Source organism: Monodelphis domestica, chromosome 1, assembly GCF_027887165.1.
Source record: "Monodelphis domestica isolate mMonDom1 chromosome 1, mMonDom1.pri, whole genome shotgun sequence".
Lineage (NCBI taxonomy): Eukaryota > Metazoa > Chordata > Mammalia > Didelphimorphia > Didelphidae > Monodelphis > Monodelphis domestica.
In genome coordinates this window covers 515,379,170-515,403,901 of record NC_077227.1, presented here as the reverse complement: position 1 = coordinate 515,403,901, position 24,732 = coordinate 515,379,170, and the positions used below count along the sequence as shown (strand labels likewise).

Below are 24,732 nucleotides of genomic sequence, written 5' to 3'. Positions count from 1 at the left end.
AGATGCAGAAACTGAGGCTCTGAAGACTGATTGGTTTTGGAGTCAGAAACCTGGGATTCAAATAACTTTTCTGACGCATCAATCAGTTAATAAACATTTCTTAAAAGTCTACTTTGTGCCAGGCACTATGCTAAGTGCTGGATATACCTGCTACATATGTGAACTTGGACAAGTTATTCAGACTCACTTCTATCTCAGTATCAATTCTAAGAACAGCAGCAAGGGCTAGGCAATTGGAGTTTAGTGACTCTTCCAGGGTCTCATAATTAGGAAGTATCTGAGATTAGATTTGAACTCAGGTCTTCTTGACTGAGCCAGGACCTCTATCTACCTAACTGCCCCTATTATAAACTTAAAAAATAAAAGCTCTATGATTTAGAAATGAAAGCTTTCATACATTATCCTCTTTTTCTTTGTATATGGAAGTATTCATGTTTTTTGCATGTAAACTTCAGAGTAATAAAAGCTAAAAACAATTGTTTAAACAAATATACAGAGAAAGAATTTTTTCTTTTCTTTGTTCAGACTGGTGATTTTGACTGATGTAGGGAATTCCATTTGAGTAAACACCTTCTATCAACACAGGAATTTGCTCTGTGACTTGTAGATCTAAAGGGTTAGCAGGGTTGACCTTCTTGTCCCTGCTGGCTGGTTCTCAATCGTGCCCTGCCACAGTGAGAGGAGCTAGTGGGGGTTAATGCAGTCTTACTTACTAGCTAGGATCAACAGCTCCTGGACTAACTCTGTAGCTGACTTCTTCTTGACTTGAGAAATGGGTCCCACATTGTCCATATACCAGTAGTTAGGTCTGGTCCAGGGAAGTCCCAACTGCTGTAATTGGATGATTTCATCTGCTTGGAGGGCTTTTTCTATTAAAGCCTTTGCTTCCTCTTCATTCATGATCCAAACCTCCTGAAACTGTTTGTCGTTGATAATTGAAAAATGCCTGTGAAGTGAAAGTCATGGTACATGTCGTACTGATTCTAGGGCAGAGGTGTTCTGGTTTTAACTGTTTTAACAATGGGCTGTCAGGGGCAACTGGGTAGCACAGTTAGATAGCCAGGCCTGGAGTCAAGAACACCTGGGATCAAATTTGGCATCAGACACTTCCTAAATGTGTGATCCTGGGCAAGTCACTTAATCCCAATTGCCTAGCCCTTTTTGTTCTTCTATCTTAGAGTTGATACTAATACAGAAGGTAAGGATTAAAAAAAAAACAAGCAAAAAAACAGCAACAAAAATCAGATCTCCAGGGGCGGAAAATGAATGAAACACACACTTGAAGTTTAATCCTCCTCATTAAAATTGTCTCAATGACTTGTTTAAGTCTGGACAATCAACAAAATAGTAAATCAAGCTCTGATTTTTATCTTACTGATTTCTGAGATATAAAAGCCCAACCTGGAAATTCAACAACTGATTCTCACTGCTATAAGTTGACTCTGTAGCATCCCTGCACAAAAAATTCTGGCTAGAGTCAGATTAACCATAGCATCTCTAAGCCAGTTAGCTCCTCACTTGTTTGTGTGTGTGTTTCTAACCCTTACTTCCTATCTAAATAACAACTCTTAAGAAAGAGCAAGGGCTAGGCAATTGGGGTTAAGTGACTTGCCTAGAGTCACACAGCTAGGAAGTGTCTGAGGTTATATTTGAACCCAGGATCTCCTGAGTCTAGACCTAGTGCTCCATCCACTGAACCACTTGGTTGCCCCTAATTCCTCACTTGTTAAATACTAGATTACTCCCTAAGAAGGAGGCTGGTCCAACTGAAGGAAAAACAGAGGGCTCAGAATCCTTGCATGACCTCTGGAAACCCTGATGAAATCCAAGCCTCGAGATTTAAGGCCAAAAAACTTACAATCCCCTCTTCCCTTTTCCAGACCCCCCCTCAGAGTCAAATTCCTGAAGTACCTCATGGTTTTCTGCAGATCCCTGAACTGCATCACAATGCGTTTATAGTCCCCTGTCAGAGTCACGTTGTCCTCATAATATTGCTTTATCTGTTTTGCTGTTTTCATTCTCAGGTTGTTCAGCACATCATGCAATCTGCCCAGGAGGAGAAAGGGAAGAACTTGGGAGACATCCAGGATACGGTTCAGATTATTGAGTGACATGAGGCCCACGTGACCCTGAATTTGGAGCTCAGAGACCTGGGCTTGAATCTCGGCTTCATTATTTATTACCCTTCCAACACTGGGCAGAGGTCACATTCCCCATAAAGACTATTCCAAACCTTTTCTCTCTCCAAATTTCCCAGACTGCCATGCCATCCTAATCTCCACATCTGAGGACCTCCTTCATGTAAAGCAAAACAATGCTGATTGGTCAATATGATAGTAAAAAAATTTTAAGAAATGTTGGAGGGAATGTGGCAAAATTGGGACACTAATACATTGCTGGTGGAGTTCTGAATTAATCCAACCATTCTGGAAGGCAATTTGGAATTATGCCCAAAGGGTGCTAAAAGACTGTCTGCCCTTTGATCCAGCAATACCACTACTAGGTTTGTACTCCGAAGAGATCATAAAAAAGGGTTGTACAAAAATATTCATAGCCACTCTTTGCAATGGCAAAAAAATGGAAAATGATGGGGTATCCCTCAATTGGGAAATGGATGAACAAACTGTGGTATCTAATGGCGATGGAATACTATTGTTCTGTAAGGAATGATGAACTAGAGGATTTTTATGTGAACTGGAAAGACAATGAACTGATGCAGAGTGAAATGAGCAGAACCAGAAGAACATTGTACATAGAAACTGAAACATTGTGGAATGATCAAATGTAATGGACTTTATGAGGGACCTATGAGAAAGAACACTATCCACATCCAGAGGAAGAAAGAACTGTGGGAGTAGAAACACAGAAGAAAAGCATATGACTTATCACTTGGGGTTTTGATGGGTTTTTTTGTTAAATTAAAACCCTTACCTTCTGTCTTGGAGTCAATACTGTGTATTGGCTCCAAGGCAGAAGAGTGGTAAGGGCTAGGCAATGGGGGTCAAGTGACTTGCCCAGGGTCACACAGCTGGGAAGTATCTGAGGCCAGATTTGAACCTAGGACCTCCCATCTCTAGGCTTGATTCTCAATCCTCTGAACCACCTAGCTGTCCTCTGTTCCACTCTTCTTGAGTTTAAGTTCCTACTCCTGAGACCCTAGGCTCTGGCAGGCAAGCTTTTACTTTTATCTTGACCAAAACTAAATCATTAAGTCACTTTTCAGTCCTGTCCAAATCATACCTCTAATATGTACACTCAATCTCCTTTCCCTCCCTCTTTCTCATCCTAGTTCCCCTAGATGTGCTATCTTCTCTTATTAGAATATGAACTCTTGAGGACAGGGGTTGTCTCCTTTTTGAATCTGTATCCTCAATGCATGACCCAGAGTCAGCACTTAATTACTGTTTTTTCATTCATTTATGCCTCTTGAACCTATTCCTCATCCTCACCAGAACTTTCAGTCTTTCCATCTTTCCTATTTTTCCAATTCAGGACCACAGTTCTGGTTTGACTTTCCTCTCTTCAATGTCTTGGTTCTATAGATGACCTTTGCCCTTTACCCTTTATTCTCTTCTTCCTTGCCTTTCATACCCTGCCAACCGTTAACTCTGGATCACCCACACAATCCACTTTCTCCCATCATAATTGGGTGGCTGAGTGTCCCTTCCCTCCCTCTCCTTTCCTTCCTTCCTCTCCTGTGACCTTTCACTATCTTAGCTCTCCTATCTCTGACAATATCTTCTCTGTCTTTACTACTTCTGCTCCCTAGATAGAAACATTCCCCAAGGTACTGCTTTACAGCCAGCCCTCTCTTTTGTTCTCTCTCTCCATTCCGTTCTCAGAGGTATCCTCTACTCTTGAAGCTTCAGTTGTCAAATGCTACCCAAATTACTTCCCAAACTACATCTCCAATATTTGCCCCTCTTACACCTGCATTTTCAGCTGGCTGCTGTATATCTTTAAATAGATGTCCCATTGATTATGTTTGACTGAATATGACCCAAATCAGGCCATCATCTCTCCTCCTTGCCTCAACCAAAACCTGGCCCTCCAATTCATTTCCCATTTTCTGTGACCAACACTGCTCTTCTTCCCTTGGTTGTGAAACCTCAGAGCCGCCTGTGTCTCCCTCCCTAGGCCATTCATAACACAGTTGCCAAGCTTTGTTTATTTGACTGTTGCAGTATATTTCAAATCCACTCCCTTCTTCTGCCTCTCCAGGTCCAGGTTCTCATTATTTCTTCACTAGAGTACAGCAATAGTTTCCTAATTGGTATCTCTACCCTCAGCCTTTCCCTATGTCAACCTTTCTAATATGCTGCTGCCAAGTTCATAATAATAATTATGATAATGATCACTAGCATTTACAAGGGAGAGAGGGAGGATGAGAAGGGAGGAAAGAGGAGGTCAAAGTGTCAAATGGGGCAGAGGAGAAATTTCCTAAGAAAAAACTGGCACTGTCTCTTACCGGTTGATCCTTCTTTTCTGCTGGGACTTAATGATTGTGTTCTCTTCATCTCTTTTCTTTAGCACTTGGAAATTATATTCTAGTTTTTCCTGATTTAGCTGATAAGTTGCTTTCATCTGCTGGAGCTGTTGCTCTAGTATCTGTTGAATAATCAAACACATTCTAAGGAGCTATAGAGGCTGGAGGGGAGAGTGGAACAAGCACCTTGTAGACTCCGATGTGGCATGTGTACACGCACGCACGCATTCACACACACACTATACTGGGGGGATGCTCTCAATTATGAACAACTTCCTCCAAGTCCTCAGAAGAGTTAGTACTATAGAAAAAACATTGGTGCAAGCTTCATAGTATGTTAACAGTTTTCATTAAGAAGTAACAGTGAGACTTCCAGTCAAGATGGTGGCTTAGAGAAAGCTAAAGTTCAGATCTCCTGAAACCCTTCCTTACCGATCTCAAACCAAATGCTCCTAGGGCACCAAAATTCAAAACGATCAACAGCATAGACCCCGGGAGTCCTCCTCCTGGACCTGGACCTGGATCAAAAGGTACAGCTCCCCCCAAAAGCCAGAACCCAAGACCACTCGGACCTAAGGGGTAGGCAGAAGGAAGGTCCTAGGGCCCATCCCCCCAACCCAGAGCGCCGAGTCTGAGTCCAAGGCAGCAGAGGCAACCTCAGAGCCCCACAGCCTGCTATTCTGAAGGCCACATCCTGAAAACAACCTAACCCAGTCGAGGGGGCACCCAGACAGCAGGGAAACAGAGAGAGGGGGGAGCTTGTAACCCCCTGGCTGGATCCTTCCATCGGAGTCTCTCCAAAAAAGTCCCTGCCTCAAGGCATACTAAATTCAACCCAGGGAAAGCTAATCTCATTAGGAGCCTTCCGAGCTCCAGGAAGCTGTGGCCCCTCCCCCAGCAGAGTGCTGGAACAGGAACAAGGGCCAAGCCAGGCTTAGAGCGTGGAAGTAAGGCAACGGAGAAGCATCAGGAGGGTGCCAAGGAGAGGAGGGCAGTAACAGGGACACATCAGCAATTCCTGGCTTCCCGGGAAGACAGAACAACAACTGCATAGAACGGACAATCTGCCTAGGGCTAAAACCTCTGAACACCAGACAGAGATAAGAAAAGCTAGTCCCCCCCATTCAGATAGAGATGGCAAACTCCACAGAAGCACAAAAGTCCCAAAATTCAAAAAAAAAATAAGAAGAAGGGGGTGACTTTGGACACATTTTATGGAGCAAAAATACAAAACACAGAGGAGATAGAAGAGGAAACACAAGCAAATGCTCCGAAACCTTCCAAAGGAAATGGAAACTCTCCACGAACCCATGAAGAATTTGAATCTGAAATAATCAAAAAGATGGAAGCCTTCTGGGAGGAAAAGTAGGAAACAATGCAAAAGAAATTCATGCATCTACAAAACCGGTATGACCAAACTGAAAAGGAAAACCAGGCTTTAAAGCAAGAACTAATAAAGCAAAGACAAAAGACCAAGAAATTAGAAGAGAACATAAAATATCTCACTGACAAAGTGACAGATTTGGAAAATAGAGGGAGAAGAGATAATTTAAGAATAATTGGACTTCCAGAAAAGCCAGAAATAAACAACAAACTCGACATGGTGATACAAGATATAATCAAAGAAAATTGCCCAGAGATTCTAGAACAAGGGGGCAATACAGCCACTGACAGAGCTCACAGAACACCCTCTACACTAAACCCCCAAAAGACAACTCCCAGGAATGTAATTGCCAAATTCCAAAACTCTCAAACAAAAGAAAAAATCCTACAAGAAGCCAGAAAAAGACAATTTAGATATAAAGGAATGCCAATCAGGGTCACACAAGACCTTGCAAGTTCTACTCTGAATGATTGTAAGGCATGGAACATGATCTTCAGAAAGGCAAGAGAGCTGGGTCTTCAACCAAGAATCAGCTATCCAGCAAAACTGACTATATATTTCCAAGGGAAAGTATGGGCATTCAACAAAATAGAAGATTTCCAAGTTTTTGCAAAGAAAATACCAGAGCTCTGTGGAAAGTTCGATATCGAAAATCAAAGAGCATGGGATACCTGAAAAGGTAAATATGAAGGAAAGGGAAAAGGAAAAAAATGTTATCTTCTTCTTTTACTCAAACTCTCTTCTATAAGGACTACATTTATATCAATCTATGTATACTAACATGTGGGGAAAATGTAATGTGTAAATAGGGGGGAAAGAAAGACCAAATAGAATAATCGTTCTCACACAAAGATTCACATGGGAAGGGGAGGGGAAGAAAACTCCTATAAGAAGGAGAGGAAGAGAGTTTTCACTTAAACCTTACTCTCAGGGAAATCAACTCTGAGAGGGAAAAACATCCAGATCCATTGGGATCTTGAATGCTATCTTACCCAACAAGGGTAGGGAGAAGGGAAAACCAAGGGAGGGGAACAAAAGGGGAGGGAAAGAGAGGGGGGAAGGGGAGGGAACAAAAAGGGAGGGACTAAAAAGGGAAACATATCAAGGGAGGGGACAAGGAGGACCAATTTAAAGTAAATCACTGGACTAAAAGGTAGAGCCGAAGAAGAAAAGGTTAAAACCAGGGAAGGATATCAAAATGCCAGGGAGTCCACAAATGACAGTTATAACTTTGAACGTGAATGGGATGAACTCACCCATAAAATGTAGACAAATAGCAGAATGGATTAGAATCCAAAACCCTACTATGTTGTCTTCAAGAAACACACATGAGGCTGGTTGACACCCACAAGGTCAGAATTAAAGGATGGAGTAAGACCTTCTGGGCCTCAACTGACAGAAAGAAGGCAGTAGTAGTAATCATGATATCTGATAAAGCCAAAGGAAAAATAGACCTGATCAAAAGGGATAGGGAAGGTAATTATATTTTGTTAAAAGGGACTTTAGATAATGAGGAAATATCACTAATCAACATGTATGCACCAAATAATATAGCACCCAAATTTCTAATGGAGAAACTAGGAGAATTGAAGGAAGAAATAGACAGTAAAACCATATTAGTGGGAGACTTGAACCAACCATTATCAAATTTAGATAAATCAAACCAAAAAATAAATAAGAAAGAGGTGAAAGAAGTGAATGAAATCTTAGAAAAATTATAATTAATAGACATATGGAGAAAAATAAATAGGGATAAAAAGGAATACACCTTCTTCTCAGCACCACATGGCACATTCACAAAAATTGACCATACATTAGGTCACAGAAACATAGCACACAAATGCAGAAAAGCAGAAATAATAAATGCAGCCTTCTCAGATCACAAGGCAATAAAAATAATGATCAGTAAAGGTACATGGAAAACCAAATCAAAAACTAATTGGAAATTAAACAATATGATACTCCAAAATCGTTTAGTTAGAGAAGAAATCATAGAAACAATTAATAATTTTATCGAGGAAAATGACAATGGTGAGACATCCTTTCAAACCTTTTGGGATGCAGCCAAAGCGGTAATCAGAGGTAAATTCATATCCCTGAGTGCATATATCAACAAACTAGGGAGAGCAGAGATCAATCAATTGGAAATGCAAATAAGAAGTAACAGTGACCTTGGGCAAGCCACTTAATCCCCAACTGCCTAGCCCTTGACACTGTTCTTAGAATTGAGTCTAAGATGGAAGGTGAAGAGAAAGGATGGAAAGAAGAAAGGAAGAAAGGAATTTCTACAGGTTTAGGTTCTATGTGAAGAAAAAATCTCTCAGAACTATCAAAAAACAAAATCAGTTGCTTTGGGAGTTCATATATCAGGTCTAAAAGAGGATAAGGAAGAAAAGAAACTTAAAAGGAAAGAGAGAGAGAGAGAAAGAAAGAAAGGAGACAAAAAGAGAGAGAGAAAGAAGAACAGAGAAACTTATAATCAAAGCACAATTTGTTCTGCTACATAATAGCAGATTACATACTACCAGACCTGCTAGAAATGCCCACTAACATTCAGAGAAGAGGGTTAACTCTCTAGGCAAGGACTTGTGAGATTTTCCCTTTCTGAAGTTTTAGAATATTGAACTTTCTGTGTCATCTTGGCAGCTTTTGGTCTTTGTCGAACCTTGTACCAAGACCAAATCAAGATAACCTTTACAATTATTAAGAGTCAAACTACACTGGCACAAGTCTGCAAACTAGCTGGTTCCTTCACACCTTCCCAGAAGAAGTACAGTAGGGAAATCATGAAGTTCTGGGATATGTAGAGACATCCAATATGTGTATCCTGTTGAAAGGATGGTCCGAGAGTCCCAGTCTGCCACCCTTGATGGGCCAGTTTCCCTGAGCTTCCTTCTCTTTCAGATAGGAGCTACTTACTGAGTAAATCAACAGAGGTGGGGTAGGTAGGCACAAGAAGGGTTAAAAGCAGGGTTGTCTTCTTGACTCAGCCTGCATTAATAAATAACTAGCTTGTGGGGAATTCAAAATTGACATTAGCAAATAAAGGCTGTGGTAAAGAATAAATAGAGATAAAAATCTCATTAGATGTCAAATCTTCCAAACTCCAAGCAGCTAGGTGGCACAGTGGATAGAGCACTAGACTTGGAATCAGGAAGAATCATTGTCCTGAGTTCGATTCCAGCCTCAGATACTTACGAGTCATGTGCTTCAATTCTTTATCTGTAAAATGAGTTGGAAAAGGAAATGGCAAACTATTCCAGTATCCATGCCAAGAAAACCACAAAGTGGAATCACGAAGAGTCAAACATGACTGAAACAACACAACAAAGTACAAACTCCACCTTCAATACAGAGCCCATGTCTGCTCTTTGGTTAGTGTAAAAGATAGCATCCAGGACACTAATAGAGCACTAGCATGGCTTTAGTCCCTCTTTTTATTTCAGCTCCTTAGCCAAGCCAAATTCTTATCCGGTTTTTCTATATGAGTTCTTAGGAAATAAAATGAAATGACATCAACCAAGCAACAAGCATTTATTAAGCTCCCCCTATGTGTCAGGGACTGGGGATATAAACCAGTAAGTGAAATATTCTCTCTCTCAAAGAGCTTATATTCTAATAGGGTACACAACCTACTTTCATATGGACATGTACCAAGGGGGGTGCCAGAGTCAGCTTGAACTGGGCAGGGAGTCAGGAAGACCTGAGTTCAAATGTGATCTCAGATACTTAGTACCTATATGATCCTGGGCAAGCCATTTTACCTCTGCCTTCCTCTGCTTCCTCATCTGTAAAATGGGAATAATAATAGCACCTACCACCACCACCCAGGGTTGTTGTTATGAGGATCTATTGAGATAATATTTGGAAAGCACTTAGCATAGTATTTGGCACATAGTAGGTACTATATAAATGTTAGCTCTAGAAATCATCGTTTTTATTACAAGGTGGTTGTTATGTGCACATTTATACCTCAGAAATCAGCAGATGCTATAAATCAGGGCTGGATTTGTTTTGTTGACTGTCTAGACTTAGGAAAGTGATGGAAAAATGTTAATAAGGCAGATGAAATGTATAAGTGTGTTGTGTTTTTGAGAGCAACTTTTGTTAAGCATTTACCAACATACCCCAGATATGTACAAAATATAAAGCAGAGAAAAAATTCAAAGGGAAAAGCACCTTCAGTCAGCAGATGACAACAAAGGTCTCATGGAGAAGGTGGTTTACTGAGCCATCTTAAAGAAAATAGGAGGCAGCTCGGCGGCACAATGAATAGAGCCCTGGATTTAGAAGACTCAGAAAGACCTGAATTTGAATCCTGATTCAGACACTTATTAACTAACTGTGTGATCCTGGGCAAGTCACTTGATCTCTTAGCTTGAGTTCCTGCATTGGCAGAATGGGATTAACACCAGCACCTACATCCCAGGGTAGATGTGAAGATGAGCTGAGGTAACAGAAGTAAATTGTTTCTGCAAATCTTAAAAGTGTTATATAAATGCTAGCTGTTAAGATAATTATTTTAGTGATTAAGAGATCATAGTTTATTAATTAATTGGTGTATTAAGAGAATAAAATTAGGTGCTTTACTTTCTCAGATCCATATTTATTATAATTGTTATAGCCAACTCACAGGTGAAGATTGACTAAGGCTATTTATATTACTTATGTTACTAGTTATATATGGCTTATATTGCTAGTTACCTATGTTGTTAGATATAGAACTAGCTCCCAGGTGAAGCTTGCCTTTGGATATTATTCATTACTAGCCTATTATATCAATTATGTTATTAGTTATATGTTATTTATATTGCTAGTTTCTTATATCATTAGTTCTATTACTAGAGAACAGGTGAAGATTGACTATGGATGTTCATTCTAATTCACGACTCTCCATTTGGGGGGGGGGGTCAGTCAAGACAGAGAACTGACTAGTGGGGAAGTAAAGCAGACCTCACAGATATATCTTTCCCCACCAAAAAATAAAATATGGCTGAAGAAGTTACAGCCTCAGAGATGGTCTGAGAAGACAAAGGATAAATCCAAGTTTGTTTAGAGTTGAACAATGAATGGGGAGAGAGGGAACTACTGACCTAGGAGCCTGAGGAAGGTATGGTTATTATCAGGGCACAGTAACCAAGCCTCTGAGAATAATGACTGCACACTAAGCAGGGCTTGCCGTTGTCTTCTCTAATGACGACATTCTTTCCCATGAGAACACATTTCCCCAATCCTCAGATCAGCAACAGGGAGTCTAGCCACAGGCCTTTGCAGTGACAGCCCTCTTTCTAGAAGCACAACAAACGAAGCCAGACTTTGGGTTCTGATTTCCCATTTTCTATTCCCATCACCATGGACAGAGAGAATCCACAGCAGCCAAAGTAGCACAACGCTTCTTTTATGCGGCCTCTCTTTGCCACTGGTCATCCTCCATACCTATGCCCAATATTGCTTAAAAAAATCACAATTTTCTACATCAATAATCCTGAATTGCTATACCTCTTCTGTCTTATTGAGTGTTATTCCCTTGGAAGCCACAACGTAGAGTTAGATAGAGCTTTATCAAGAGGGTTTTAGTTGGCCTAGTTTCAAAGCCTTCACTCACTATTTGGTTTTCTTTTCTTTGGGGGGGGGGGGTGGAGACTGGCTTGTATTTTATGTTTGTGGATTTTCCTATAAATTTATGTCATCAGGCTTCCCTTCCCTCCTTCCTGTACTCATGTAATTGCTTTTTCTTAAATTTGGTACTCATTTCTCCCTATTGAATTTCATCCTGCTGGTTTTAGCTGTTTCAACCCAGGGAGAGATTTTTTGCAGGCTGATGTTGTCACACTAGGCAGGAGCTAGCGGTCCCCTCTAGCTTTGGGCCACTGCAGGTGGGAGGCACATGCCTTCCTGGACCAGCTCTTTAGAAGGGGACATGGGGCCTGCAGTTAATAAACAGTTGCTGAATTGACCTCTATCGTTTCCCATCTCCCCTTCCCTGGCATATTATGGGCAGTCAGTAGATAATAAGCAATCCATCACTGGTCTTCTCTCTCTGAGTTCCTCTATGGAGAAAGGTTGAACAGACCATGATTTAGATCCCCTTTGACCTAACCTGTACATCCAGCTCCAGTTTGATCTTGATGGAGTTGTATTCTTCTGAGTCCCGAATTCTCTGCTGGTTTAATTGCTTTTCATAATCCTCTACTCTCTTCATGTGGGACATCAGATACTCCAGCTAAGATCAGAAGGAAGAAAGAGCAAAAATTAAACAACCTGGGAGAGCTGAGTGGCTCAGTGGATTGAGAGCCAGGCCTGGGTTCAAATCTGGCCTCAGACACTTCCTAGTTGTGTGACCCTGGGCAAGTCACTTAACCCCCATTGTCTAGCCCTTACCTCTTTTCTTAGAACTTCACTCCCATTGTGTAGCTCTTACTGATCTTCCAACTTGGAACCAATACTCAGTATTGATTCTAAAATGGAAGGTAAGAGTTGAGAGAGAGAGAGAGAGAAGAGAGAGAGAGACACAGAGACAGAGGCAGAGAGAGACAGAGACAGAGAGACAGAGAGAGAGAGAGAGAGAGAGAGAGAGAGAGAGAGAGAGAGAGAGAGAGAGAGAGAGAGAGAGAGAGAGAGAAAGAAAGAGAAAGAGACCATTGGCCTCCTTTACTTGTTCACCCCTTCATCCTTTACCTCCTTGACATTGTGAATGTACATCTCACGCTCCCATTTCTTCTTATTAATGGTCAGTAGCTCTTGTCGCTCCTGCTCAAATGCTTTCTGTAATCATAAGAGGGCCAGATATGATTTTTTAAAAAATGCCATCTGCTTCCAGAGAAAGAACTAAGGGAGTCTGAATCCAGACTAAATCCAGACAAAAAAGTCAAACTTTTTTCACTTCCTTTCTTAATTTTTTTGGTTTCAGTTTTCTTCCACAAAAGTATTAATGTTTTACATGATTGTGTATATATAATCTACATGAGATTACTTGCCATCTCAGGGAGTAGGGAATGGAAAGGAAGTAAGGGAGAGAATTCAGGACTCAATATTCCTTGAAAAATGTTGGAAATTGTTTTTACATGTAATTGGAGAAAAACATTAAATAAAAAAAAGATAATTTGGAAATGAATTTGACTGATTTGATATCATCTGACTAGTAATAATTTTTATTTCATGTTTTAAATACATGATATTATGAATGTTATTACTGTGTTCCTAAATTTTCCTGTATTGTTCCCTGCTGTTCTATAAGGAATGCTATTAAAGGAATAATAAAATTATGTCACTGGGGGGAAAAAGAGGGCCAGAGCCTTGAGCCTGCTTTGAGAGGCCATGAGCCCCATACTTTGAGGAGTTCCAGATGATAATCTAGGTCAGTTCTTACAAAGACACACTCCTCCTCTACAAAAAATGCAAGACCCCTGGCTCTAAGTTGGCAGCCTCAGTGGTCTAATTTTAAGAAAATGGTTATTACAGGCATCAAATTGGCAAAGATGGAATATCCCTCTGAAAGAGTAAGTGACCCCATTCCTAAAGTCAGTACCAGTGACAGTTGAAAGGATAGTTAAGGAGCAAAAGAATCAACCTCTGGGAACTAAAAGGAAACCAGGCACGTAGCCCAGGGACCACACTTTAGGATGAGATAAACCACATGGACAAGTGGGAAATGTCCCCTCTACCACTGGTTAAGATGCTCATGAAGCAAAGGCAGAGCTTGGTGTATAGAACCAAAGAAGAAGTCTTGGAATGAAAAAATTTGGAAGATCTGGATTTAGTATTAGGATTCTATCAATTTCTGGGCATGTGTCCTAGGGAAGAGGCTGTAGAGGCACTCTGTGCATCCAGGATCCTCATCCCATTCTTATTCTTCTACATTTTGGTCAGATTACAATCTGGATGATCCTGGGCAAGTCACAACCTCTGTGGGCTTCCATTTCCTCATCCGTAAAATGGAGATAATAATAGTACCTACTTCCCAATGTTGTGAGAATCAAATAAGATAATATTGTTAAAGTGCTTAGCACAGTGCCTGGTACCTCTACAAATGTTAGCTGGTGCCTCTACAAATGTTAGCTATTATTAGTATCATTATTAGATTCAACAAAAGTATTTAAACCTCCCACCGTTTTCTCTCTTTTTTTTTCTCCTATAAAGAAACCTGGTGGTTTATATATCTCTGATGGAAGGCCAGTTATATAAAAGGAACAAAAGTCAGAGCTGCAAAATGTTTGAGATGCCTCCATGGTGCATTAGGACAGACACACAGTTCTCCTCAGAGAAGCTTCCCAAGTGGACAACAAATGCCATCCCCCCAGTCTGGGCTAGAAGTGGTTTTTGCATCTCTGTCTTTGCTACCTCAATCTGGAAGAGCTCTTGACGGAAGGTCTTGATTAGAGTCTTGACTTGTTCTTCCATCCGCCCTAGTAGCAAGTTAATGTCATCAGCCTGTTTTTTCAAGTCTTTCACATACTGATCATCTTTTGCTTTTAACTCCTGGAAAAGAAGATGAAAGATGTCAGTCTCAAGAAGAGGTAGAGCTAAATGACAACCATCTAGCACATTTCTTTTTTTCTTTCTTTCCTTCTTTCCTTCTTTCTTTCTTTCTTTCTTTCTTTCTTTCTTTTTTTTTTGGACTTGGAAGTTGTGGTTTATTGTTTCAAAGAAGGTCTCCCTCTCTTTGAAAGTAGCAGAGATATTATTGGAGAATCTAGACTAAAGCCTCATTTACAAATCATTGTAGTTGACTTTTTTTTTCCCTTTAGCACATTTAAAAAAAAATTAAAACACCTAAAAAGGGACAGGCAGGTGTCTCGGTGGATTCCTGGATTCAAATCTGACCTCAGACACTTACTACCTGTGTGATTCTGGGTAAGTCACTTAACTCCCATTGCCTAGCCCTTATGGCTCTTCTGCCTTAGAATCAGTAAACAGTATTGGTTCTAAGACAGAAGGTAAGACTTAATTTAGAGAAAAAAAACTAAACTAAAAAGTACAACCTTTGAATAACAAGGCTTTAAAAGAGTCAGCCTAGAGTCATGGAATCAGAGAGAACATCTGCCACTGGAGGATGTTAGACAGGGATGAGCCTCTTCAACATAACTTGTTGGTCAAATTCTGCTTTATCTGACCATAAAACAGAGCCATTTCAGTAAATACATTCCCTCTCCTGTCCCATTTAAAAAATAATAATAATGTTAACTGAGAAAATTACCCATTCTCCAATAGATATATTTTTCTGTATAACATATTTGTTACTGAATTTTGAATGTTCCATTACTAACATAAGAGAGAATAGGTTTAGCTCCAAATTTATTCTCTGTGGCTTTATTTTCTCTCACCAGATAGTCTACAGGGCTAATCTTGATGGAAATATATTCTTTTCCTTTCTCATAAAACCAAAAACTTGTTCATTAGGAAAAAAACAGAGTTCCTATGTCCAGAAGTTCTGAATCTGGGATTCATAAACTTGCCTTTTTAATGTTTTAGTAATTATACTTCATTATATCTGGTTCCTTTGTAATCCTTATATTTCATGTTATACATTAAAAAATATTATTCACAATAAGAGTCCATAGATTTCACTTGACTGCCAAAGACTTTGGTCTATTACACCAAAGAACCCCCTGCTATAGTCTAACTTTCCATGTAATGTAGACATCTCTTCCACAGCATCCCTAATCAATCTGATATCAACTTGGATACCTAATATCACAGGGAGCTGCCTACCTCCCTCTTATTTTGTCATTGTTCCTTCTTGGGTTAAGACAAAACCTTAAGAAGTCTAAATATATATTCAAATCTGGCCTCAGCCACTTCCTAGCTGTGTGACCCTGGGCAAGTCACTTGACCCCCATTGCCTAGCCCTTACCACTCTTCTGCCTTGGAGCCAATACACAGTATTGACTCCAAGACGGAAGGTAAGGGTTAAAAAAAAAAAGAAGTCTAAATATATGAAATGATAACAATACAAAACAGATGATTATGATAAGCACAGGGAATGATAAAAAGTTTATATAAGACATGGACTCTGCCCTCATGAACCTTTCAGTCCAGGAAGGAGAGAAGTTGTGGGGTTTTTTTTACCAATTATGTACATAGCTATAATATACAAATTATATAATAAGTGTCTTAGAGGGCTAATAAGCCAGATTATGCCAGATCTGAGGAGAGATCATTATCAACTGGGGGCTTCAGGAAAATCTTCATGAAGGAGGTGGCATTTGAGTTGAGAAAGGATGGGAATTTGACAAGCAAAGAGGGGAAGAAAAGACATTAAAGGCATAAGCAGCAACAAGCACCAGGGCAGGAAAATATAATACACATTCAGTAGACTGATGTGCCTGTAACACAGAGTGCATGAAGGGCATCAGGCTTGAAAGGCAGGGTGGTACAAGATTAAGAGCTTTGGATAATGAGTGAAAGAATATAAATTTTAACTTGCAGACAAGAGACAATCATTGAAGATTTTTGAGTAGAGGCACAGCATGATCAGACATAGAAGGGAGAAAGAGCAGAACCAAGAAGGGAATATTGTAATAGTCCAGAGCAGTAGTATTAAAGCAGTGGCTATGGGGGATACAGAGAAGATGTAGATGGGAAATGTTGTAGAAGTGGCGGCTGATTGGCGATGAGAAGGAAAGTGATAGAGAAGGAAGAGTTGAAAATAAACCTGAGATTAAAAATAGGGGACATCCAGCTTGTGAAGTACCAGAGAGAGATGGTTATCAGTTGGAACGGAAGAATCTGTTCAGCTTGAGGTACCAGAGGGACAATTCAGGAAGGATGGCAATGAAAGATGGAAGACTAGAATCCAGAAGCAGAATCAGACAGATAACAGCAATAGAGGTATAAACAGGTATGCTATAATTATATATGATTAGAATATATTACTTAATATAATAGTTATGATATATAATATATTTCATATAATCTTACTTGGGCCTCTACTCTTGATTTATTGTGTATCAGTGGTAAAGTCAACAAGCACTTAACTTATTAATACTGTCTACAAGAAAGGAAAAAATGACCCCTGCCCTCAAGGTCTCCCAAGTCCAGTAGGGCAGGCAACCTATAAATAACTATGCGTGTCACACACACATATATGTATGTATGTATATATTTGCTAGCAGTGTACTCAGGATCAAATGCCCTTTGGTAACTCCATTGCCTATTCCTATCCACTCTTAAGTCATAGTTCACAGGCAGAGAGGAGAACTTTTGATCAAGAGGAAGTGGGAGCCCTGAGGGCCAACTGTGCAGCATCTCCATTGCCTATACTCCCTTGTAGGTCACAATTCAAGGGAGGAAAGGAGCACTTTCAATTAAGAGATCAAGGACTCTGAATGAATAGAATTGTTTCAAGTTCCAAAAGAAGAAGAGCCCTTTTGGGGTAGGGACCAAGAGAACAGTGACCACACTTCTCCCCAGATCTTGGAAGTACCAAAAACTTCCAAAACCCCCAAGATCAGCTTTGAAAACAGCAGTGTGAAAAGCCTGAAGCTTAATTGGTTCTCTTCCTCCTTCTCCAACTGTGAACAGTGCCCAACGTTAACATAAAAGTCCAAAGCAAGAAATAGAGTGGAAAAATGAGCAAACAAACAAATTTTAAAAAAGGAACCTGATCATAAAAATCATCTGGTGACAAGGAAGCTCAAGACATAAATTCAGAAGAAGACAATAAAGTCAAAACAGTTACATACGGAGCCTCAAATAAAAAATGTGAGTTGGATACAAGCCAAACAAAATTTCTTAGAAGAACTAAAAAAATTATTTTTAAAAATCAAAAAAGAATGGTAGAGGGAAAATTAGGTAAAGAAATGAAAGTAAAGGAAGAAAATTATAAAAAAGGCAAATATCAAGAGATGGAGCTAAGTTGGCAGAGAAGGTACATGGACCAGCCTGATCTCTGCCAAATTACCCTCCAAACAATTTTGACATAATGCCTCAAAACAAATTCTGGAGTGGAAGAACCCACAAAAGGACGAGGTGAAATTATTTTTCATTCCAAGATAACTTACAAGGTCAGCAGAAGTCTATAGTGCTGAAATGGAAGCTGAGTATAGACCAGAGCACCAAAGCAGACTCCACTTTGCAAGTCAGCACAGGCCTTGGAGGTGGTTGAATCAGTAGCAAAGGTTTCCGGAGTTCTCAGCCACAAAAGGTAATGAGGGGTTGGAAAACTGTTTAGAAGATTACAGGAGTTCTTTTCCTGGCTCTGGATGCAGGATTGCACTGTCCATACACAGATCCAGGTTGCAATTCCTGGTTGTGGACTCCCTGGGCAAGAAGGAGCACTAGCATATATACCAGTGCTTGTGGCCACAAGAGAGCAAGCAATCCTGGTCATAGTACCAGGGCAGAAAGGAGTACTTGTCATCACTCAAAGACAAGAGTACAGGCTGAAACAGTATTAAAAATATATCTTCTTAGATCATACCACCATGGAAGAACTGAAAACTTCTATCTCTGAAGTATGAAGAATGGTTGAGTGGATCCTAACCAGTTTTTTAAAAACTGGTTGCATCTGGAACTCACTGTTCTGACCAGATGTTATCACTCCCTAACCTTCCTAGCCTCTCACCATTTTGTAAAACAATTTAGCCTTCCTGAGTACACTTCCCTATTGAAGTATATTTAAAACCAGTTCTTTTTATTGTGACAAAGACTTGGAAATAGAGAGGACATCCATCATGGTTGATCATGTTGTGATACATGATTGTGATGGATGATTTCAGAAAAGGAAAGACTTATATGAGCTGATAAAAAACAAAGTGAGCAAAACCAGAACATTGTCCACAGTGACAGCAATATTGTACAATGACCAATTGTGACTGACTTTTGGTGTGGGTTTTCTTTCACAACACAATTAACATGGAGATGTTTTGCATAACTTGATATGTATAATAGATATCTAATTTCTTATCTCCTCAAGGAGGGAAGAGGGATGGGAGGGAGGTAGAGAATTTGGAACTCAATTTTTTTAAATGATTATTAAATTTTTTAATATAAGTGGAAAACATTTAATGAAATATTTAAATGAATCATCATCATCATCATCATCATCATCATCATCTTCCTCTTCCAAGTCAGCACCATAACCAATCCTAATCCCAACCCATTTCTACAACATTAAATTCTTGCCTGTTGTAAATCACCAATAAGCTTGTTCTTCTCCTCTATCAGCAAGGCACACTGCTGTTGCTGCATAGTGAGTAAATTCCACAGATCCTGGGGAATCCGCTTTGTCTTACTTTCTTGCCACTTTCCAGTAATTTCATAAAACTTTTCTTGACTGGTCTTGATTTCATTTTCCAGCTTCTCCACTCTGCAAACATAAACCGAGTAGTCCATGACTCTGTAGATACTATGATAGGCTAATTGGGAGCTCCTTAGAACTTTGTTTGGATTTGTTGGATGAAGGAAGGAAGGGGAGAAGGAGAAAGACTTAATTATTAAGGGAACAGTAAAAAATTAGGTGTGGAGTTTAGAGTGTGCATGGTATGGCTAGGAGACAAGAAAGGATCCCAGGAACCTTTTGCTTATGCTATTAGACTATCAGTTAGATGAAGTAAAGGACAATACATAACATTTTTTTTTACTTCTGGGCTGTTTTAAATAGAGGAATTACAAGCTTTTGAATAGGGATGGAATATGCCTAATGAAGCCTGGCAAAAATACATTTACCTGGAATCTTGCAATTCTAATCAAAAAGTCTATAAACTGTGAATGAAACCCTCAAAGTTAGATATTAGAGAATAGCTACAAGAAAAAGAATGGAAATGCCCAGCAATGAGCAGGATATAAGAAGACTATCGACAAATGCCAAAAGCAAGGGGAACTATAGAGACTATAACACAAGGAGGTTTAACTATATAGGGATCACTAAAACTTGGTGCAATAGGACAAATGATTATAATGTCTTTCTGGAAGGGCACACATTATTCAAAAGGAAGAGGATAGATAAAAGGTGGTGGGGGTAGAGAACAAGTAGCATTATTTTGTAATAAAATGTATTCGTGAAAATATTCATCTGGGTAAAGATGGGAAAAGGGAAAAACAAAAATAAAATTGTACACTACAGACCACCTAGACAGACAGAAGAAATAGATGAAGAAGTCAGGAAACACATCACAAACCTGAACAGGCAGGAGGTAGAAGATTAATACATTGGGTTAAGTCCTGATAATATCAGTGTTAAAAAATTTAGTGACCTTGAGAGGAGATATGTGTGACCATAAGACAGTGGGATAGTAGAATCCTTCACCTCTGACGCTTTGCTTCATCTTCCTCTACCCTTCTGTGAGTCTCTCTGACATCAGCAGCAATTTGGATGTTTGTCACTAGCTCAGTGCCACAGAGCAACAATTTAGACAACCTCTAGAAACAAAAAAAAAAAATAGAAGGGAAAGAACTGGAATATGATTCACATATGAGCCATGGGTGCCTCAAGAGGGCAGATTTCAGCTTGTATTATATATGTATATATATATATATATATTTTTAAACCCTTACCTTCTGTCTTAAAATCAATACTGTATTGGTTCTAAGGCAGAAGAGTAGTAAGCACTAGGGGTCAAGTGACTTGCCCAGGGTCACACAGCTAGGAAGTGTCTGAGGCCACATTTGAACCCAGGACCTCCCAACTCTAGGCCTGGCTCTCAATCCACTGAGTCATCTAGCTGCCCCTTCAACTTGGATTATTAAGAAAAGATACTCTCCTAACAAATTAGTTTTACATATGTGAAAAAGAAGTAGCATAGTCTGTATAGAGTAGTCACTTATTAAATCTCTGTTAAATTCTATTATTTTTTTCAAGTGTCTTAATTCTCACTCAAATGACTTGATCCTGTTCCTAAAATAACAACATATGTCAAAGCAAAAAGTGATGTCAGTGAAAAGGATATAATTCTCTATGGGCCACAGATTTAGTCATGGGGCAGTTTCTAGTATCTATCAGTATTATCTGTATTTTTATGTTCTGAGTACTATTTTCACCTCTCTCACAACCATTTTATCCCTTACTATTTATTCTCTTTATTGCCCATCTAAAAATTCTGACCATGGAATATGCTGATATACACTACTCCCCCGTCATTTGTCTGACAAAGATGTAACCCTTCTACATACTCTTGATCTCATCTTCTTCAGGTTTTTCCCAGTAGATTGCCCAAACTGATATCCCCATTTCTAATTTTTTATACCCTTACTTTCTAGTAACAACTCTAAGACAGAAGGGTAAGGAGTGGGCAATTGGGATTAGGTGACTTGCCCAAGTTCATACAGCTAGGAAGCGTCTGAGGCCACATCTGAACCCAGGACCTCCCAACTCCAAACCTGTACTTTATCTTCTATGCCATCTACCCCTACTTCTAATTTTCATTCTCTCCACATCTACTGGTTCTTTCCTTGTTGCCTACAAACACTCCCATGAATCCCCAACCTTGAAAAACCCTCACTCACTTCATCCATCCCCACTAGCTTCTTATATCTCTCTTCTCTTTTATGCATGAATTATTTAAGAAAACCATCTACATTCAGTTCATTCACTTTGTCTCCTCTCACCCTATCTGACTGCCAAACTTGATGCATCATTCAACAGAAGTCAAAATTACCAGTACTCTCTTAATTGCCACATCTTTTGTCAAGTCAATCCTTAATTGCCAAGTCTTTTCTCAGTCCTCATCCTTTTTGACCTCTTCAGCATTCAATACCACTGATCACCTTCTCTTCTTGGGTGTCTGTGGTGCTGCTTTTTCCCGATTCTCCTGCCTATCCGACTACTCCTCAGTTTTTTCTGCCGGATTTTCATCCATATCCCACCTCAGACCTTCCCTAGGCCTTCCTCTCCTTTCTCTCTATACTTTCTCACTTGGTGCTCTAATCAGTTCCTATGGACTTAATGATCATTTCTATGCTAGTGAGTAGCATAGAAATGATCATTAAGCCCAGAGAGTCTTGAATATCTGGTTATATATTTGGTGGGACAAGAAGAAGCTTTTGAAAGTTTATTGATTTGTTTTGAGGGGAGAAGGAATATAGTGAAAGTACTGTACTGAGAGATGATCAAAATTCATTCCCTTTAGTGTTCTCAGACAAGGAAAGCTCTAGTCCAGTAACCATTTAAGTGTAGCTCTGTCTGAAGACAGAGAAATGAACTAGTTTGTCTATAGAGGTGCCTTTCAGTTTTATAGTTTAGTGAAAAAAGGTTCTTCAAAATCTAAGAGCAAATCTGGCCTCAGATACTTTCTAGCTGTCTGATGCTGGACAAGTCACTTAACTCCAATTGCCTAGCTTTTACAACTCATCAGAAGATAAGGATTTAAAAAGGAATTTTTTTAATACCAAAAAAGAATCGAAGAGGAGGCTAGTTTTGGTAGCCTTGCAAAACTATACTAAATTATATCCTTTTGCCACCCAGTCCGCACCAATCTGCTTTCTTCTTTCTGCTTGAAGCTCTTGGACTGCTCTTCTTCACTCTCCTTCTTTCCATCTAGAAATTCTCCAAGTGCTTCCCTAGAATGGGAAAATAAAAAGGGAGAAATCATTGTTCCACAATAACGAGGGGATTTATTTCAAAGGAGAAACAGAAAATTCTACAGCCCTTGACAAATGCAAGTTAACATACTTATCTTCTAATTTAGGAGTAATTGCAATCAACTTACATGCTGATCTCTTCCACTTCCACTGAAAAGACCTAGGTACAAATCCATTCACTGGGTCACTAGTGACCAAATCATTAAGACTCTATTTCTTCAACTGTAAAATGGGGATAATAATACACTTAGTACTACCTTTACATGGTTGTTGCGAGCCTGCAGTGCAATAAGCATGTAAAGCATTTGCCAAACTTTTAAGCAATATCTAAATATTAGCTACTACTGCCATTATCTTACTCTAAGGATTGCAACAACAATAAAAAGCATCCCAGGAAAGCTAATCCTTGAAATAAAATCCCAGAAAAGAAGATCAAAAGATCACAAAGAAATGAGCAAAAAAGGAGATCAGGTCATAAAAGATAAGTTTTAGTTAGTCTACTGTATTACTAATAATGATAATGATGGTGATGGTATTTATATAGAACTCTAAGGAAAAGCACTTTACATGTTTTCATTTGATTCTTGAGGGAGGTGTTCTCATTATCCCCATTTTACAGTTAAGCAAACTGAGGCTCAGAAAAATTAGGTAACTTGCCCAGGGGAACATAACTAGGAAGCATCTGAAGTGCGATTTACTCAAGTCTTCCTGACTCCATGTTCAGTGTTCAATCTGCTGCAGCACTTCACTGCTCAAACATTCATATTTAGCCTCTATAAGTGGAAAGTACTGCTGAATCTCAGAGTTGGGATGGGGAGATGACAGGAGGTACCTCAGAGGTCTTCTGGTTCAACCCATACCTTACTAATAAATCCCCTGCATCAGCACTGTCAAGTCTCCCTTCAGCCTCTTGAGAAGGATCTCTCATGGTGGGGTTTGGAGTGAGGGGAAGGGGAGCTGCCTGTACTTTAATCTTTCAGGAACTCTATAGTCTTGCTATACTTTACTCTTCACCAAGCACTCTACTATTGGCTATACTGGCCTACTTGCTATTCTTTCCACTTGATCCACTATTTTCCTCTCTATTCCTTTACATTAACCATCCCTTCTAGGTTTTTTGTTGTTGTTCAGTCTTTCAGTGGTGTCTGATGATTCCAGGACCTTATAGTATGCCGATACTCTCCATGGAGTTTTCTTGGCAAAGATATTGGAAAAATTTGCCATTTCCTTAAGGCAAACAGAGGATAAGTGACTTGCCCAAAGTCACACAGCTAGTAAGTTTCTGAGGCTACATTTGAATTCAGATCTTCCTGACTCCAAGCCCAGTACTCTATCCCCTATGCCACTTAGTTGCCACCATCTTCCTAGAGAGATAAATAGATGGATGGATAGCTAGCTAGAGAGATATATGTGAGCAGCTAGGAGTTATAAGAGATAGAGTTACGGAAATGGAATCAAGAAGATGCATCTTGGGGGCAGCTGGGTAGCTCAGTGGATTGAGAGCCAGGCCTAGAGATGGGAGGTCCTAGGTTCAAATCTGGCCTCAGACACTTCCCAGCTGTGTGACCCTGGGTAAGTCACTTAACCCCTATTGCCTAGCCCTTACCACTCTTCTGCCTTGGAACCAATACACAGTATTGACTCCAAGACAGAAGGTAAGGGTTAAAAAAAAAAAAGAAGATGCATCTTCCTGAGATAAAATCTGACCTCAGACACTCACTAGTTGTGAGTTGGTCAAGTCACTTTGCCCTGTTTGCCTCAGTTTCCAAATCTGTAAAATAAGCTGGAAAAGGAAATGGCAAACCACTCCTGTATCTTTGCCAAGAACACCCCAATGGGGTTGTGAAAAGTCAGACAGGACTAAAAACAATTAAATGACAACTATAGATATAAATATCATTATCAGACATTTGGACATTTGAAATTGTATGTCCTATAAGCACTGAATTCGACATGTTCAAAATAGAACTCAACCATCTCCCCAAATCCAACCCTTTTTTAAACTTCCCTATTACTACTGAAGATGCCATCATCCTTTCAGTCACCCAAGCTCATCCCCAGGCTGTCATCAATTTCTCACTTTCCCACATCCCACATATCCAATCTGTTACCAAACTTGCCTTATCTCATATTTGTCTATTCCCTATTCATGTAGCTACCACCCTAGCTCTGGCCCTCATCACTTCTCACCTGGTTTATGATAGCATCCTTCTAACTGCCTCAGGTTTCTCTCCTGTTCCAATTCACTTCTCATGTTTTTGTCAGTGATTTTCCTAAAGCATGGGTCTGCCAATGTCACTGCCCTTGTCATTGAACTCCAATGACTCCCTATTACCCCTATATC

The 24,732-nt window shown here is 39.7% G+C and overlaps 1 protein-coding gene across 1 annotated transcript in view; it reads right to left on the bottom strand.

The window, feature by feature from the left end:
• The window catches only part of DRC1 (dynein regulatory complex subunit 1), a 46,614-nt gene that overhangs the window by 14,691 nt on the left and 7,191 nt on the right, over positions 1-24,732 (bottom strand). The window contains exons 2-10 of the mRNA XM_001380198.5: positions 22,280-22,367; positions 20,119-20,231; positions 18,996-19,179; positions 14,211-14,348; positions 12,549-12,635; positions 11,971-12,093; positions 4,469-4,608; positions 1,912-2,046; positions 714-946 (exon numbers count right to left, since the gene is read on the bottom strand). Of these exons, the coding sequence (XP_001380235.2) occupies positions 714-946; positions 1,912-2,046; positions 4,469-4,608; positions 11,971-12,093; positions 12,549-12,635; positions 14,211-14,348; positions 18,996-19,179; positions 20,119-20,231; positions 22,280-22,367 (1,241 nt within the window). The remainder of the gene's footprint in view (positions 1-713; positions 947-1,911; positions 2,047-4,468; positions 4,609-11,970; positions 12,094-12,548; positions 12,636-14,210; positions 14,349-18,995; positions 19,180-20,118; positions 20,232-22,279; positions 22,368-24,732) is intronic.